Source organism: Ictalurus punctatus, chromosome 8 (assembly GCF_001660625.3).
Source record: "Ictalurus punctatus breed USDA103 chromosome 8, Coco_2.0, whole genome shotgun sequence".
In the NCBI taxonomy this organism is placed as follows: Eukaryota; Metazoa; Chordata; class Actinopteri; order Siluriformes; family Ictaluridae; genus Ictalurus; species Ictalurus punctatus.
The window spans coordinates 6286421-6305729 of record NC_030423.2 but is presented as its reverse complement, the minus strand read 5'-3'; the positions used below and the strand labels follow the sequence as shown (position 1 = coordinate 6305729).

The window sequence follows — 19309 nt, the reverse complement described above, 5'->3', positions numbered from 1 at the left end:
GCTCTGGTATAGCACAATGGAATCTCTCACTGTAATGTTACTTATCTTAAAATTTACTTTTTTCAGGTTAGCTTTTACTTGACTTTAGATTTATTTATTTATTTATTTTTGACTGTTGGTATGTATGCTTATTTTTGTATGATTTGTATCTATACATGATTGTGTTTATGTAAAGTGCCTTTCCATTGAGAAGCTACTTTTTAATGGTGCTATATAAAATAAAGATTTTTATAATTATTGTGGCTTATTTAGAAGCGATCACACTAGATGCGTACCGTGCCTGAGCTCACCTCTTCAAGCAGGCCTGAGCACGGTACGGAGTGATCACGCTATTCAAACGAACTGGACTTTGGGGGTCAGATGGTACAGATAGCCCAGTGTGAGTACACCGTATGATTTTGCAGACAAATGTCACCTCTTACATTAGGGGGGGGGAAATTGACTGCCACTCTCCGTCTTTTGTTTTTGATCTGCATATATTAATATAAAATATCTTTATCATATAATTGATTGTGCTTTTTATAGTCTTTTTAACTGATCCATACTGTTTTTTCTCAGTCCTTACTGCTGCTGGGTTACCTGGTCCGAAACGGGTCTGAGCGGGTGGTCACCAGCACACGAGAGCACCTGTTTGACCTGCGCTCCATTGAGAGCTATCACTTTATAGGTGAGTCAGCAGCATTAGTTCAGTGTGCTAGAATGTGTGTTTCTCACTCTTACCTCACTGTGTGTTTCCAACCAAATGCTTTAAGAATTATGTAATGAATTATTACATTTAAAATAATTTTAAGAATTATGTTTCCATGAGAGTCTATTATGTGAACATTTCTAAAAAGATGGAGCAACAAGATTACATAATCATGATCTTGTCAAAACATGTTAAGGGTTCACATATGAAAATAAATGCTTTCTTCAATTATTGAAAAATATTTTCTAGAACCCATTATTACATCTTCCCTTTATCAATGCACTTTGCTACCGCAAGTGCAAATGATCTTTTTAAATGAGATTTCTGCTGCCTTACTATTTTACAGCTGTTACAAAGTTCCACACATTTACTTGCAGTGTATTCTGTATATTGTTTAATAAGTATACCATATATTACATATGTCTTTAGTTTAATATAGTGCCCCTTAAGACAGGAACTGATGTAAGCATTTTCTGTTATAGCCAGGTCTGTTTGTCATACACTGGCTTCATGGTTGAAGCTCATGTTGATGAAGATTCTTAAGAGACTGAAACTTACCCACTACACAAGCCTGCTCTCTTTCCTAACCAATCGCCATAGTTACCCAAGTCTCAGCACAACATTTCCAGAAAAATTTCAGTTTTAGTCCAAATGCAAAACTAAATCTTTTTGACAATTTGACAATGAAACATGTTTTGACTGATTTCTACCTCATGATGCTTTCATACATCAGATTGTTGCTATGCATAGATATTGGTTTGCACAGCAGGAGGCATGGTCTTAAAGAGATTAAAGTCAGCAAGAGGTCATTTTTGCAGATGAGAATGGGAAGGACCAAGGCATTAACGTAAGGCAGAAGGTAAAAGAGATGGTGGAGTTTGTGCAAGATGATGACAGGCTGAGAGAGGAAAGGAAGAAGGCCAAGAAAAACCGGGACAAATATATCGGCGTGTCCTCTGAAAGCATGGGGGACTTCAGATACGGTGAGTCCTGCTCTCAGAAATGATTTCCTCCATTTTCTCTCTCTCACTCATACTCAGTCACTCACTCTCATCCTAATGCTCAGCAGGGACTCACACTTAGTTGGATGTGCTATGACTGGAGAGTTGTTTATCATGTGTGATTCCATGTGATTCTCGGTCTTCTTTCTTCTCCGATTCTCTCTTCCTCCCAGGGGGTTTGTTTTGCCAGATGAGTGAACTCTGGCTTTATTTTCTTAGCCAGTAATAATCCTATTGTTCTTACTACATGACTGCATACATTTGAGATATTTGATGTTACTGAATTAATGTATCTCTTAAATTAGATTTTTAAAAATATGAACTATCAAGCTACATGTTTGTGGGCTTCTCTTTAATATTTTTACTTTATTTAACTTAAATACTGTTCAGTTGTTTTAGTTTAATTACATCATTTTATTGTGCTACCACAGTAGCATTCAAAGACAAAATTATTTTTGTGTACTCATTTTATTGGGAACACCTCTACACTTGCTCATTCATGCAATTTTCCATGTATCCAATGTATAAATGTATAATATCTGATCCAATCATGCAGATACAGCTCAAGAGCATAGGTTATTGTTCACATCAAACAGCTTTGAAATGGCTTCAGTTTATAATACAAATGAAGTAGCTTGTAGTAGTAGTCAGTCTTAAATGACTCAGCTGTTACAGTACAGAAGTTTTACTTGTAAGTTTTGCAATCGGGTTTATTGTCTGTCTTTGAACTTGCTGTTCTCCTTTTCCGTCTGTTCAAGCTGGCGACAGATACGAATCACACTCCAAGTGGGATGATGACTGGGAGAACAATAAAGGCGCTTTCCCGTTTAGTGAGAAATTGGGAGAGATCAGTGACAAGATTGGCAGCACAATTAACGACACTATAAACACGTTCCGCAGGAAAGACAGAGATGACTCGCCAGACCGATTTGGGTCAGTGCCTCAGGTGGTGTCAAACTTTCTTAATCTTCTGTTCTAACAGACAAGCAGACGGACTGCCCATTGTCCTGAAGATTTTTTTAATTTGTCCTGCTATGAACACATGATCCAGCTTTAAGGCCTTCATGATTAAGGTGTTTAAACTATGAAATTGTGGAAGGAACCTTCAGCTTCCAGCTCTGCAGTTTTGTGTTCTGCACCTAAAAGCTAATTATTGAAACATGGAATTTTCTGGGATAGTGACCGCTTGTCTGGTGGTTTTGTGTGTGTGGTTTTTTTTTTTTTTTTTTTTTTTTTTTTTTTTTTTAATTTATTTATTGTATTTTTTCCATTTTCCCCTCTCTGGTATTCCTGCCACATGCTCTTAAGAATATTTGCATAACAGCAGTCAATGTGGAAACTACAATTTGCATTTTCACTTACTTAGTCATGTGAAAAAATAAGTATACCCCATGAAAATTGTTGGCTTTTTTTGACATTTCAATGTAAGCAGACATTCCATCCTCTTTGAAATGGGGCCTATTAATAGAGTTGTTGCACTCTATCAAATGACACATAAAATTGAACTTTTGTAGTCATTTTCACAATTTAAATTAACATAAAAAAACAGGCCCGTCACATGGAAAAAGTAAGTACACCCCTACATTTAACATGCTTTCAAATCCATAAAATTTGAATCAGGTGTTCAAGATTGAGTGCGAGTGATGAGATCCTGCTTAGGGAGTGCAGGTAGAACCCATCTTATTTAAATCCCACTCATATCTAGTGTCTGGTGTTTTGTTATTGAGGTGTGTGATATTAACATGCCAAGATCTAACATCACTCCACTGTAAAGAAAATAATCTACAAATGGCACAGATTTCAAATGACTGCCAATTTGTCCAGGACTGCCTGTCCCAGCAAATTCAGCCCAAGAACAGACTGTCTGATGCAAAAAGAAGTCTCCAAGAACCCCAAAATTTCATCACAGGTTCTGCTAGTAAGTCTTGCAACTGTTGGTGTCAAAATGCATGCTTCTACAATCAGAAAGAGACTGCGCAAATTTGACCTGCATGGGCGGCATGCCAGGAAAAAGTCTTTGCAAGACTACAGTTTGCCAATGAGCATGTAGGCAAACACCAGGCCTTTTGGAATAATGTTCTCTGAACAGACGAATCAAAGACAGAGTTATTTGGCCACAGTAACAGCAGACATGTTTGACGCAGACCAAAGACAGCTTTTCGGGAGAAGCACCTCATACCAACTATGAAGCACAGTGGTGGAATTGTTATGGTTTGGGGTTGCTTCACTGCCTCAGGCACTGGACAGCTTGCATTCTTTGATTCAACTATGAATTCTGCATCATATCAAAGAGTGCTTGAAAATAATGTGAGGCCATCTGTCTGAAAGTTCAAGCTGAACCGAAAGTGGACATTTTCCACAAGATAATAATAATAATCCTAAGCACACGAGCAGATCCACCAAGGAATGGGATTTGAAATGGGCAGTACACGTAAGAAAACCCTCAAACGTCTTGCAGCGGAAAGAATATTGCATGGAAGAGTGGTCAAACATTCCATCGAGCATAGTGGACAATTATGCAAAACACCTACAAGAAGTTATTTCTGCTAAAGGGGACAATATAATTAAAAGATTAAAATTAAAGTTCCCTCAGACGTCACTGTCTTAAAAACCGTCATGAGTCTATAATGGATATCCTGATATGGGCTCGGGAATACTTTGGTAAACCTTTGCCAGTCAACACCATTCGCCACTGCATCCACAGATGCAAGTTAATGCTTTACTATGCAAAGCAGAAACCATACTCAAAAACTGTCCAGAAGCGCTGCCGACTTCTCTGGGCTCAGTCTTATCTGAGATGGACAGTAGCACAGTGGAATCGTGTTTTGTGGTCTGACGAGTCAACATTTCAAATAGTTTTTGGACAAAACAACCGTCGTGTTCTCCGGGCCAAAGAGGAAAAGGACCATCCAAGCTGTTATCAGCGTCAGGTCCAAAAGCCAGCTTCTGTCATGGCTTAGGGGTGTGTCAGTGCCCATGGGTAACTTGCACATCTATGAGGGCACCATTAATGCAGAAAGATATGTACACATTTTGGAGCAACATATGCTGCCATCCAGAGCAGGACAACGCCAAACCACATTCTGCCCAGATTATAAGAGCATGGTTGCGTAAGCAGAGATTGCGGGTGTTAGCATGGCCTGCCTGCACTCCTGACCTGTTTCCGATTAAGAATGTGGTGCATTATGAAGAGCAAAATAAGGCAACCAAGGCCTCGTGCAGTTGCGCAGCTGAAGAAATGCATAATGGATCAATGGTGGAAAATTCCGCTTGCTAAACTTAACCACCTGGTGTCTTCACTCAGTGCCCAAACTCTTAAGTATTATTAAAAGAAAAGGTGATGTTGCACAGTAGTAAACAGTCGACGGTCCCAACTTTTCTGGAGTGTGTTGCAGTCATCAGATTTGAAATGAGTGTATATTTTCAAAAATAAATTAAATTCACTAAAGTAAACCATCGAGTAATGTATGTTTAATATAGTACGCAGTGAAATTTAATTTTCAGATGACTCTTTTGTTTGTTTTTGCATTTTCCATACTGTCCCAACTTTTTCGGAATTGGGGTTGTACTTTTTTTTTTAACAGAAGAATATCACATCTGTTTATATTTCTGTTGAATAAATTATTGTTCAAGTATATCAACTTCATTAATAGGTTTTGTTTCAAATATGATCAAATGTTTGCTTGTACAAATATGCACAAAAAAAAAGCCAACAGTTTCAATGGGGTGTATTTATTTTTTCACATGACTGTCTAAATGGAAACATTGCATACATTCTCCCTTTGTGCATAGATTCCACTGTAAGCAAACACTTTCAACTTCACCTTTTTTTTTCTTTTTTTTTTCTTCAAGTGAGACAGAGGAAGAAAGAAATAGAGATTTCCGAAACAGGCAGTCAGGCAGGACTGAATTCAAAGATGATGAGGAGACTGTGACAACCAAAAGTGTTCAGATCGTTCAGGCTACCGAGACTACTGCCACGCGAAAGAAAGGAGCCACCCCATCAAAAACCATAGACCTGGGGGCAGCTGCCAATTACACTGGAGATAAAGCTGCTACAAACACAAATGCCACCAAGGTAATAAAGATTGAAGCATTTCTTTAAATGTAGCTCTTTATAATTGTTAATTACTATAACATTAGTAACATGGAATAATTAATGTGAAGTCAGGAACCATGGAATCATACTGTGAAAAAATAAAGGAAATTAATAAACACGGATGCACGCTCTGCTCTGGGGAAGCTAGAAACAGTGAATGTAATTGAATATAAAGTTAAACACATGAATTGTTTAATGGCATATAGTCATTGCTGTGGATTTTTTTTTTAAATCATGCCTCTCTTTTCTTGCATCAGCCAACTGACACAGGTACAAGTCAGTCCAGTGGAGGTCTGGTGGACTTGTTCATGGTGGATTCTACACCTGTGAAGCCAGCTTCCACAGGTTATCTCGCACATACACATTTAATATATTTCATACCGATAAGAAATATCTTAGTGGGGAGGATGTAAATTAAACAGCACTTCTCAATAGAAAGTAATGCTACAATTAAGACCCATATTCATAGTTCATGTACCTTAAATCATATTATTTGCTGTCATTCAGCCTTGTTAAAATAACTCCTCTGATGAGTTGAGTGGTGTGAGCTGTGGAGTAGATCATGTTCAGGTAGTTCTGATCCATTGCTGAAGTAAAGCAAGGATTCTTGTGGAAGAAGATGAATAACAGTTTCATTGCATGGCCGTGTGTGTGTGTGTGTGCGCGTGCGTGCACGCATCGTGCACCAGATGGGCTGTCCTGTAGCCCCTGTCCACTGGAGCAGTTAGTTGCCAGGACCAGATGTTAGAGTGGTCCCTTGTGGAGGTGGAGTGCTGAGCAGATGTGGTGTTCCCATTTCTTCCTATCTCGTTCTCCACTTTCCTAATATACATCAGTCAGACAGCTGCTTCTGTCTCTCAGCATCAGTTTTCCAACCACATTCCACTAAATCCAACAAGAAACAGGGACCATTTGTGTGGGCAGATGACAAGCCAACAGCCAGTCTTTTTTCCCCTCTGAGGGTATTCATTGAGCAAAGTGAAGCAGTGTTGTATGTTACTTGAAACTATATTACAGTGGAAATAAAAAGTAGGTTTCTATAATGTGAAGCTAGACATCAAAGTAAAATCATCCCTTTTCTCTATTTAATGTTGCATTTCAGCCAACAAACTTGAAGTGAAAAACTAATAATTATTACGAATTCATAGGGTGGATCAGAAGCCATCCCAGGAAGAGACCCTGACCATGGGATGCCAGTCCTTTGCAGGGCACTATCCATATACACATTGCACACTCATTCACAGGTAGGGGCAAATTAGCGATTTGAGAGGGAACCAGGAGGAAGCCCTCGTGAACATGGGGAAAACATCTTCAAAAACAGTAACCCTCAGCTCAGGTCTCCCTGGCTACCCTCAAGCTGTGAGCCAGCTTCATCTTCAGCTTTCTGACATAAGCCAGTAGGTTTTGTCTCAAAATATCTTTGAGGTAATCATCAGACCATGTACCATGTCTAGAGACCATGTCCTGGCTGAAGAGAAGCTACTCCAAAGCCTCTTGTAACTACCCCATGCCCAAAAGTATGTGTGGTGCTTTGTACTAGATAGCGCTGCTAAAAATGAGTGTTAAACAACATAGAACATGGCACATTCCAGATCAGACCACCCAATTTGTAGGTGAGCAAAAATATTGGAACATGTGACTAACAGGTGTTGCGTGTTGCCCAGGTGTGTCCTGTTAGATTTAATGTTTAAACAGTAAATAGCTCTGAACATCTACTCTTGGTTTTAGCCTTCAGTTTCACCTATGATGATTGTTGTTAAAAAGGATAAGCCAACATGAAGATCAGAGAGCTGTATATGAAAGAAAAGCAAGTCATTTTGAAGCTGAGAAAAGACGGAATATTAATCAGAGGCATTGCACAGACATTGGGCATAGCCAGTACAACAATTTGGAATGCCCTGTAAAAGAAAGAAATCACTTGTGTAGTGAGCAACAGACACCAAATGGGTCAGCCAAGGAAAACAACAGCTGATGACAGAAACTTTTTGTAAGAGTTGTGAAGAAAACACCAGTCAGTGGCATCACAAACAACCTTCACAGGGCAGGGGTTAAGGCATCACAATCCACCATTTGAAGAAGACTTCAAGAGCAAGAATATAGAGGCCATACCACATGTCATACCACCCAAATGTTTTTTATGTATAGCACAAACAAATGTAAAAATGAATGCTGTAAAAATGAGTCCTCAAACCCAGAAATGAGTTAGCATTTTTTAGCTTTCCGGTTCCACTGTCCTGAAGTCATTTGTTTTTTTTATTTATTTATTTATTTATTTATTTTTTAAATGGGTTTTGGTTAAATGCTGTGGTTAACACAAGCTCATGATATTTGTTTCATTCTAAGGCATAAAATCCGTCAGTAATACCTCACTCGTGATTTTTTTTTTTTTTTTTTTTTTTTCTTTTTTTCTTCCTCTCCTCTCCCCAAGCTTTTACGTTTCTGTGCTTGTGTGGATGTTGCCACATACATCACCAAGTCCGCCTCATACATAGGAATGTTCATGTTTGCCTCTTTGTGCATGTGTTTTCATGTGCACATGTATTTATTTCTGTTTGAATACATCTGTGCTTGAATGTGCATGCACATGTGAATATGTACAGTCATGTGAAAAAATAAGTATACTCCATGGAAATTGTTTGCTTGTTTGACATTTGTACGAGCAAACACTTGATCCTCTTTTAAACAGTGTCTGTTAATGAAGTTGATGCACTGACAAATTGCACATAAAATGTACATTTTGTATTAACTTTCACAACTTAAATTAACAAAAAAAACAAATCAGTCACATGACAAAGTAAGTACACCCCCTACATTTATCACACCTTCAAATCCATAAAATTAGAATCAGGTGTTGAAGATTGTATGCCAGTGATTAGATCCTGCTTAGGGAGTGCAGGTAGAACCTGTCTTATTTATACCCCTCTCATATTTAGTGTCTGGTGTTCCCATTGCTATTGAGGTGTGTGATGTCATCATGCCAAGATTTAAAGAGTTCTGTAAGGCCTTCAAAAAAAAGATTGTGGATGCCTATGAGTCTGGCAAGGGATTTTAAAAGATCTCCAAATTAATTGAAATGCATCATTCCACTGTAAAGAAAATAATCTACAAATAACACAGATTTCAAACGACTGCCAATTTGTCCAGGACTGCCTGTCCCAGCAAATTCAGCCCAAGAGCAGACCATCTGATGCAAAAAGAAGTCTCCAAGGATCTGCTTGATCACCGGATGTCCTAAGTCATCTTGCAACTCTTGGTGTCAAAGTGCATGTTCTACAATCAGAAAGAGATTGCCTGTATGCTCATTGGCAAACTGTAGTCTTGCAAAGGCTTTTTTCTGGCATGTCAAATTTGTGGAAAGACCAGGTGTTTTGGAATAATGTGCTCTGGACAGACGAATCCAAGACCGAGTTATTTGGCCACCGTAACAGCAGACATGTTTGGCACAGACCAAAGACAACTTTTCAGGAGAAGCACCTCATACCAATTGTGAAGCACGGTGGTGGAAATCTTCTGGTCTGGGGTTGCTTCACTACCTCAGGAACTGGACAGCTTGCATTCATTGATTCAACTATGAATTCTGCATCATATCAAAGAGTGCTTGAAGATAATGTGGGACCATCTGTCCAAAAGTTGAAGCTGGACCTTTCAACAGGATAATCATCCAAAGCACACTAACAAATCCACCAAGGAAAGGCTCAAAAAGAAGAAATGGAGGGTTATGGAATGGTCTCATTAAAGCCCAGATTTGAATCAATTTAAATGTTGTGGTGGGATTTGAAACAGGCAGTGCATGCTAGAAAACCCTCAAATATCTTGCAGCTGAAACTATATTGCATGGAAGAGTGGTCAAAAATTCCAGCAAGCCTGGTGGACAACTATGCAAAACGCCTAGAAGTTATTTCTGCTAAAGGGTGCAATACTAGCTTCTGAGACCAAGGGTGTACTTACTTTTTCCACAGAAGAATATCATATCTATTGATATTTCTGTAGAATAAATGATGGAAAGTCAAATTTTCCTTGTGGTTTTGTTCACATATCAACTTCATTAATAGGCACTGCTTCAAACATAATCAAATGTTTGCTAGTAAATATATGGTGTATAAAAAAATAAATTAAAAAAAAAAGTCAACAATTTCCATGGGGTGTACTTATTTTTTCACATGACTGCATACATGTACAAAGCCTAGACAATGCACAATATTTTTTTTTTTTTAAATATTTGCATTAGTAATTAACTTGGCTGATTTTGAGGTTGGTTTAAATTTGTGTAATGAATTATTTTTTGGTTTCTATTCAAGAAAAAATTTCTTTTAATAAATTCTCTCGACAGTTGTTTTGCATTCTTTGTAAATTTTGCATAAAGTGTAATTGTGACAACCAAACTTATGTTGTACCTGTATATAATGGGGCATTGTTGGAACAGGTGGGTACTGGGTGGGGACAGTGTCGGATTGAAGCATCGTATTAAAGTTGGAAGGAGGTCTGACATCTCACAAAAGTGAGGGCCCGATTTGGACATTTTCACTTAGGGGTTTATTCACTTTTGTTGCCAGCAGTTTAGACATTAATGGCTGTGTGGTGTTATTTTGAGGGGACAGCAAATTTACACTGTTACACAAGCTGTACACTCACTCCTTTACATTGTAGCAAAGTGTCATTTCTTCAGTGCTGTCACATGAAAAGATATAATCAAATATTTACAAAAATGTGAGGTGTGTACTCACTTTTGTGAGATACTGTATCTTGATTTCACACAAGAAGACTTTTTCTCAATTTTACCTGAAAAATCTTTTTAATTGATCTTTTTCTTTTCCCCTCCTGTTGTCTAGGTTTAAGCTCCGATCTGTTTGGAGGCTTTGCAGATTTCTCATCACCTGCAGCTACAGCCAGTCTTCCTTCAGCAGCTGGTATGGGTGTGTAAATACTATATCAGAAAGTTTAGGCATAGGTCATTGCATCACTGGTGTCATTGGTAAAGTCATTGCAACAACCCATTTAGCAAAGAAAGCCTTGTAATGTTATTGAAACAAAGTTTAAGCATATTGTAAAAAGGTAGAAAAAATTTTCAAGTTATAGAATGAATTTAAACCAATGGAGAAGATTTTCAACATAAGGTCATTGAAATAATGAATATTTAAGTATTAGAATGTATTGGCTTAAAATAGTTTGAATTGTATTTATTAATAGAAGAAGAAAAAAACTCCCCCACCTCAGCAGTAGTAGCACAAATGTAACAGAAGGCTGTTGGAATTTTCAATGGGGCCGTTGCCTGTTGTCATCTGCCTTTTTATGAAAACCAGAGAACATAAAGCTCTTAAATATTGAAAAGGAAAGGGAGCCATATGGTTGAGCTCTGTGCTAAAGCTAATGAGGACAGACATATTTCAGCTCATGTTGGGCAAAACATCTCCCACTGTCTGCTTGGGAGAAAGGGGAATGAGCTAGACTAAGCCCTATGCTCACGTGATGCTTAGGATTATGAACAGTTGTCTGCAGATACTGTGTTTTGGGGTGACTGATATTTACCATTGCTTTATGTGTCCTAGACTCCTTTTAAAGCATACGTATTGTGCAGGTGTTTTATGCAGTATTAAAAGTATCAAACTAGACTTGTGTGGTTTATCTACAAACCTAACTTGTAACATGTGACTTGAGTTCCTATTTACAAGCTGTTCATTAAAGACTTGTCCGCTTAGCCTCAGCATCTAGTGGAAACGGAGACTTTGGGGACTGGAACACGTTTTCAGATGTGCAGCCAGCCCCTCCGCCTGTGAATCCTGCAACAACAGACCTGTTTGCTCCTGCTCCTGCCTCCACAGTGCCCTCTGCTGACCTGTTTGACCTCATGGGTCCTTCTCTCAGCACCAACATCAGTGCTTCCCAAAGCATAAACTTCTCCATGACCAGCACTCAAAGCATGGGCCTGCCCTTATCCAAATCTCAGGTGTGTGAGGCCTCCATTTATTGTGTCATGGTCATATTTTGGAGTTGACTGCATCTTTCACAAATTCATGTTTGTTGTTGACTGAACCATTCAGCTTGCAACCACTTTTTTTTTTCTTAACCTACTGAATGTAATAAAAGGTAGAGCATATGTGTAGTAATTGAGACTTTTGTGAAGGAGCAGACTCTCTAACATGTTAATCGCTTCTAAGTAGAATGTTCTGATTTGTTCATTTGTAGATGTTAACTATGACACAAGTTATTCTTGGTTTGATTAATAAGTTATTTTATTTATTTATTTATTTTTAATATCCAGCTATAACTTACTTTTTATTTTACATTAACATCTGCAATTGTCATGTGTTTCTTGATTTTATATTCCCTTCTTCACATTTTTCACATAGAAAGCACATTAGGCTGTATAGAGTATATTGAGTAAAACATCTGAACCCCCATCTGTAGCATAATTAATACAGCACGTTTACAGTGGAAAAGCTCACTAAACAAGATTTACCCAAGGAAAGACAATACTGGTTGAGATTTTGAGCAGGCGGTTTTGAGAGCAGAGGAACATGAAAGCAAGACAAAGGAGGCTTAACATACAGCACTGGAACAATTTCCACCCACCCCCTTCACATTATCCACCAACCCCTGCCCCCTGGGACACCCATCACAGAGACTAGCAGAATGAGGAAGAACAAGTTTGAGTCAGAAAATCATTAAACTGAAACAAAAGCCTCATGTAAAGATATTTGCATGCTAAAAACCTGACCTACTTTAAAATGGCAACATTTGTTTGGCTAAAGAAAAAAGTAAACCCCCACACATGCAAACAATAAAAGAAAGCTTCTTAGTCATCATTGTTATAGTCTAATAACTGTCAAGAAACCTGATAACCTCAAGAGATTTTACTGCAATCTTAAGCATTTTTCATGCCGACTCTTATTTTGGACTTAAAAAAAAAATATATATATATATATATATATATATATATATATATATATATATATATATATATATATATATATATATATATATATATATATATATATATATTATTAGTCTTGCCTTAAAGAAAATAAATCTCTTGATTACAAATTTAAGTGATATATAAAAAATGTCCCTAACCATAACAAAATCTTGTAATTGTGTAAAAAAGAGAAGAAAAAAGACTACTAGTATAGGTGAATGAGAAGACTGTTAGAACACCTTTGCCATTATGGGGTGCAGTGGTCATCCTTGGTTATTAAACCTCTGTTTTCCCACTGTTGGCTCAGCCTCTGCAGAGTATGGGGACTCCACTGGTGCCTCAGCAGTCTTTAGAAAAACAAGAAGCCAAGAAGGCCTCCATGCCATCCACTTGGTCTGATTCCAGTGTCAACATCAGTCTGGACTACCTGGCTCCTGGCATGCAGCCTCCCAAACCAACTCAGCCCACACTCAACATGATGCAGTATCATGGTAATGGCTCAGCAGTCCACAAACACACAGCCAGACAAAATATCTGGCTCTGATAACCAGAGTATAATCAATTTCAAAACACCTTGTAACCAGACATGCTTAAAATGTTTTGTTAAAATGGATTTTGAATTGATCTGTTAATTTGTTTAAGCTAGATCTGTAACATAATGACTTGGATCAGTAGTCTAAATGATCTGGTAACTAACCATACATACAACATCATGACATGTTATTAATAATGATCATAGTCCTCACTTATCTAGCATGAATAATTTACTTATCTAAATGAATTTTCATTTTGTAGCCTATCCTATTAAAATATCATCAGCCATGCCAGATAATGCCAGTAATAAAACAGAAACACCAGCAATAGGCGATTGAGCACCTTAGCCAGGTACTGATTCTGCACTGTGATCCTTCTGAAAGGCTTTAATGCATCATGCTTATAGTGCCTATTTAAAACAGAGAAAAGTGGAACCACCATGTTAGTGCTGTAAGAATATGTTTTTTTGTTTTTTTATTTATTTATTTTTTTATTTATTTTAATGGTATGCTTGGTGGACAACCCAGTATCACAACATTTGGTATGTTATATTACCTGTTTAAAACTTTTTCTTTTTTTTTTTAACAGAATGATTGTGAATTGTGTAACACTACTGTACAAATATATTAACGTGATTAGGAAAGCTGCAAAAATATCTTCAAAAATAGATTTTTTTTTTTTTTTTAACGGCATTTTCAAAATTGATTACTATATTATAATAGTTCTTTAAGACATTTTGTTCTTCTATTTTGTTCTTTAGGAGTTCAAGTCCCAGTCAACATGATGACACAGGGTTTTGCTGGCATGAACCTTGGCATGCAGCCCAGTCCTACCTCTGTGCGACCCCCCACTAACCCCATGATGGGAAACATGGGCATGCCACCTGCCATGGGAGGTGGTGCTATGGGTATAACTCCTATGGGAGGCATGCCACTCAATCAGGGCATGATGGGAATGAACATGGGAATGCCAGGAACTGTTGGCATGGGTATGGGAATGTCTGTGCCAGTCATGAGTATGAGCTCTGCTATGGCACAACAGAAGCACGATGCCTTTGCTGACTTTGCCAACTTTGGCAAATGAATAGGAGAGATGGAGGTACGCTAGGACAATCTTTCTGGAAGGCAGGAGCATGAAGGATTTTAAAAGAGCTGCATACAAAGAGTACTTGAAAGATGTCAATTATGGCTGCCCAGAATTCTATTATTCCTTACACAATACTGATGTGTAAAAAGGTGAATCTAATCAGTCTGGCCCAGAAGCACATGGACAATGGTTTGTCTTTGTATAAGAGAAGAAATATGTGATAGCGCTTCCACTTAACATTGCTTTAAATCTTGAAAGAATCTTAACGGCAGGATCACGTATATATAAATGTAATGACGGTGACTGGCTCCAAATACTATTCCTGCTCCTTTCTGTCCTTACTGAGGATTATTCGATATGTTTGGTCTGATCTAAAGTTATTCCCTGTCTTTTCTATTCTCCTATACATAACCTTGTAAATATTACTGAAAATGGATATAAGTTATTTAAATATGGGTTTATTAATCTAACTATTAATAATTAGTTGTTTCAAATTGTGTGAAACTGTGCATAACTAAAGCCAGATGGAGCGAGTGAGAATCATGTTAAGAGCAACCGCTGTGGCCTTTGGAATGGGGATATATTTTTATACAGAAATGTGATCTGTTTAGCATTTTTATGTGAATGCGCATCAGTCACACACTGAGGCATTGGTCATTCAGTGTCCTTACATACATAGTGCCTGTCAACCTGTTGCCTATACCTTTTTCTCTTGAAAATTTCTTAAGACAAATTAAATTACAGTATTTATTACAGGTACTGTAGACATTTGAGCATAAACGTATGCACGATTTCTCTTTTTCTTTTTTCTTCTTTTTTTTAACCTGTGTTCCTCTGTTTTCACTGCATGGCTAGTGTGAATGATTGATTAAAATAGGGTGTTTTTTTGTTAGGGTTTTTTTTTTTTATATAAATGTTTTCTGAACCTGATGAGTGTCGTTTCTTTATGCAAGTCAGATCATGATGAGTGAGTTGGGTGAGGCTGTATACGGAGATGAGTGAGGTTCACTGTGCTGTTCTGCTCACCGAGTGGAATGTTGTATCTTTAAGACCATCTCTGTATTGCCAGGAGCAGGGACTCAAACTGCCTTTCCTCCCATTCAGAAGCAGCACACGCACACAAATGACCAAATTCTGCCTTCTGTCGTATGTTTTCCAAGGGATTGTTTATTTTTATTTTTTTATTATTTTTTTTTTTTTTTTGGTAGGGTGTATGTGTAAGATTGGGGAATCATGTATATGGGCTATGGATCTTTACTGGAAAACACTATACTTTGTATGCAAATCTCAAACAACCAACAAAACTTCCTTCTTCTAAGTGTATGTCCTCACATTCATACACTGATTTGATTGTACCTATGATAGTCTTTTGTATCAGAGATTAAACAGTTGATTTTCATCTGGATTTTGGAGTTTTGTGTTTTTCCACTTCACTGCATTAAAGCATAACATTTAACATTTTTTTCTGTAATTAAGATAATTACCTTTTAATTCCTGTAACTATAATTCCATGATGAAGTTATACTAGGTCTGGGCGATATATTGATATAATATCGATATCGTGATAAATTATGCGATACATTTTTCCTGAGATCGTTAGTATGGTGCTGTACATTTTAAATAAATAAATAATTTATGATTAAAAAATTTAATGGTACTGAATGGATGTCATTGATTTGACATCATTGTTTAAAACGTGATCTTTGTCTTTGTAGGCATTCAAGAAAAGTATCGTCCATCAGTTTAATAGTTTTCATTTATTTTACTACTGTTTTTTAGACGGTCTAGCTAAATTATGTATTGTAATCTGCATCGTGTGTCATGGAAATGTCCTCAAGTATCGTGATATGATTTTGTCATCGCCCAGCCCTAAGCTATACTGCTGTAACATTCCTCTTATTTTTTTTTTAAACCTTTGCCATCAAATTTATTTAAACTTATTTAAAAGTTTATTCAGCTGACAAACGATAACGTATTTTAATTTTTGTGGTTAACTTTCACACTCGTAGTCTTGCTCTATCGAAACTGCCTTTTTTTTATGTTTGTGTTTTTTTTGTTGTTTTTTTTTTAATAATTATAAAGTGCACCAAAATTGAGACACTGGGCTATGGTTGTGTTTAGCTGTAATATTTATAAATGTTGATGCTGTGCACGACTTTGACTTGTGGTGGTAAGAGAGTGAGTGGCAGTGCAGGAGAGCCTCCATCTGGCCACATGTGTTCCCACAGCCAAGGCCAACTGGCCACATCATCAATATGCACAAAACTGAGCCACTTAGGAATAATAAACAGTTGTAAGCTGGCTGGGCAGAAAAGCTAAGGAGAGCAATGAACAGTTTCCTAGGAAGCTTTGTGAAACCTGGATATAAAGCTCATTAGGTTCATTTTACTGCTTTACTTACAGCTGAGTTCATTCTGAACTTTTTAATTAAATGGTCTGTCAGGTGCAAACATCTGGAGGAAAAAAATGTCCTGGGAGATTTGCTGTAAAATCTGATTATATGGAAACTCTGGGTAAGTGCAATGTTAGGGTTTAACCTACAAAATCTCCATCATCTGTGGGTTCTTGTGTGATTCAAATGTACAAACTGAAGGTGTAAAATATTGCAATTTCATCAACATGGGGGAAAAAAAACAGAAATAGCCTTTATGTGAAATACTTTAGTGCTTCACCAAAATAGGACCGATCATCACCTAGCTTCCCTAGTAGACTAAAATGCACTTTGCATGTATGCATTTGCAATTTTTTATTTTTATTTATTTATTTTGCCAGGACACATTTAGATTAAAATTAGAAATCAAGAGGAAATGGTTCTTTAAAAGTTCAATGGGCTGCAGTAAGTAGTGTATTTATGGCTTATGTATGCATAAAGAGTAATCACAATCAAAAATGTCAGGACAGTAACAACCTGAGTGCCATGTTCAATTTCCAACTTTAAAAGCTCAATTATTCACAATGTGCTTTATGAACTCCACTGAGACTGGTGTGTTATTTCTAACTGACATGAGAACATAAAACTACAGGACTGTCCTCTTTCTTTGCCTCTTTCACAATTATGTTACTCTGAAGTGAAGGTGAAATGAAAATGGGTGCTGATGGGACTTTTAGTTATTCAGTGTTGCTCTTATCACATTATTATTAAACTAATAAAGGATTTTTTTTGTTAAAATGTTTCTAAAAAGTATTTAAAAGATAATTGAGCTAGAGACATTAGCGAAGTATAATTAAAGATTTGCTTGTCTTTTGGCAGATGTTGGATGCAGTGAGCCAATAGCAAAAGTATCAATAATATTGAACACTTCTAAGCAGATAGCGGTAGTTGTGCACGGAGCCTGTCATACTGGTGTCACACCTCCATCTAGTGGATGTCTGTTAAGCTTCAGCAGAGGTGAGGAACATTTACTTCTTTACATTTACTTGAGTAACTTTTGAAGGAAAAAAAATTACTTTTAAGAGTAGGTTTAACTGGCCATACTTATACTCTTACTCAAGTTCATTTTTAATCACAGAAATGTACTTTTACTTCACTTCATTCAGTGGCATTCCTCCATTACTGTTAAATATTCATTAATATATAGTTTTAATAATTAGTTTGTCATATATAATGAGGTCATGAGTCGAGAGATACGCTGCAGTGGTCTGAATGTGGACACAACAGCCGCTCAGTTTTATAGTGGCTCAGACCTGAATAATGAGATAATGGCCAAAGTGGGGGAAGAAGGAGACAGGACATATAAAGACATTCACCTGTTTGTTTTTTGCAGTGTGCGTGTGAGAGGTTGTGTGTTGAAAATGACAGGCTGTGTGTAATTGTATCCATCACAGGACTGAGATATGCTGCTTCAGCTTGAACCCAGGTTTTATATCATATAAACAGAACAGACAGACTTTCAAGGAGAGGCGTGACTTAAAGCTCTCCATGTAGTCCAAGATTCAGGATTTCGATCAGATCCGAAGTAACTAGTAACTTGCTACTTACGTTTATATTGAGTGCTACTTGAATAGTCTTCTCATTGGATACTTTATTACTCTTACTCAAGTAATTATTAACATCATTACCTTTACTGTTACTTGAGTCATTATTTTTATGAGTGGTTTGTACTTGAGTAAAATGTTTGGCTACTCGACCCACCTCTGAGCATCCATAAGTGATGAGCACCTAAACAGATTATTCCAAAGACGTTTGCTTTTATTTTCTCCACTTCTTCAAGCGGGATTATATTCATATCAATATGATACAACAAGAAGACTCGGTGCCTGTCCTTAAATGTGCTCTCAGAATCAGAAACAGTGCCTGTTCCAATAAGCAGTTAATACCATGCTGCTACTCTTGCTGAATATTCACAAGGAGAACGTTTTCTCCGCGGATAAAAAGCTGATTGACGTGACGAGTACGCACTCGTCCGTACTCCACTCTTGGCTTAGACATCTTCTGTCTCTGCTCTGAACCAGCAGCAGATATATGAGGCACGTCTGTGCTAGTCACTGCCAGCACGTTCACGGATCGCGCCAGTCTCTCCGCTGCTTGTCGGGATGCTCGAACCCCCAGCATGCTGCTTGTGGTGACGTGTGGTTCAGCACTTGGCTCGTCTGCTTTTGAAGTCTCAGCCTCTGCTGCTTTCCCGGATGCAGCCTGAACTTGCAACTTCTGAAACAGCTGTAAACAAGATGAAGTTGACAGATACAGTGGTATCAGAAGATGTCCTCTCAACACACAATGATGTCAAGGGTCTGTCATTTTCTTCCCACAATTACTGGCCACAACAGACGGGTCCAAAAGAGGTCATGGTGTGTGCTAGGCATGTTAGATTCAAGTTCATAATAAATGCAAAACTGGAAAAAAATATTTTACTAAATTTACGCTCACTCAATTTCAGTGTCCGCTTTATCCTGATCAGGATCGTGGTGGATCCGGAATCTATGCCAGGAACACTGGGAGTGAGGTGGGAATACACCCTGGTGAGACGCCAGTCCATTGCTCACGCTCA

The 19309-nt window shown here is 37.7% G+C and overlaps 3 protein-coding genes across 4 annotated transcripts in view; 2 read left to right on the top strand and 1 right to left on the bottom strand.

The window, feature by feature from the left end:
• clint1a (clathrin interactor 1a) overlaps positions 1 to 15726 on the top strand; it is a 27701-nt gene extending 11975 nt beyond the window's left edge. Inside the window, exons 4-12 of one of the 2 annotated variants that reach the window (XM_017474011.3) lie at positions 559 to 667; positions 1507 to 1671; positions 2448 to 2622; positions 5542 to 5767; positions 6046 to 6133; positions 10618 to 10695; positions 11485 to 11732; positions 13009 to 13192; positions 13996 to 15726. In XM_017474011.3, coding sequence (XP_017329500.1) covers positions 559 to 667; positions 1507 to 1671; positions 2448 to 2622; positions 5542 to 5767; positions 6046 to 6133; positions 10618 to 10695; positions 11485 to 11732; positions 13009 to 13192; positions 13996 to 14318 — 1596 coding nt within the window. In that variant the 3' untranslated portion in view covers positions 14319 to 15726. Of the gene's footprint in view, positions 1 to 558; positions 668 to 1506; positions 1672 to 2447; positions 2623 to 5541; positions 5768 to 6045; positions 6134 to 10617; positions 10702 to 11484; positions 11733 to 13008; positions 13193 to 13995 lie in introns of both variants that reach the window. The other variant, XM_017474010.3, reaches the window with a different exon arrangement.
• The window catches only part of mid1ip1l (MID1 interacting protein 1, like), a 183181-nt gene that overhangs the window by 79236 nt on the left and 84636 nt on the right, over positions 1 to 19309 (top strand). The gene's annotated exons all lie outside the window — the stretch shown is intronic.
• lsm11 (LSM11, U7 small nuclear RNA associated) overlaps positions 15247 to 19309 on the bottom strand; it is a 7276-nt gene continuing 3213 nt past the window's right edge. Inside the window, exon 4 of the mRNA XM_017474008.3 lies at positions 15247 to 18978. Coding sequence (XP_017329497.1) covers positions 18646 to 18978 — 333 coding nt within the window. The 3' untranslated portion in view covers positions 15247 to 18645. The remainder of the gene's footprint in view (positions 18979 to 19309) is intronic.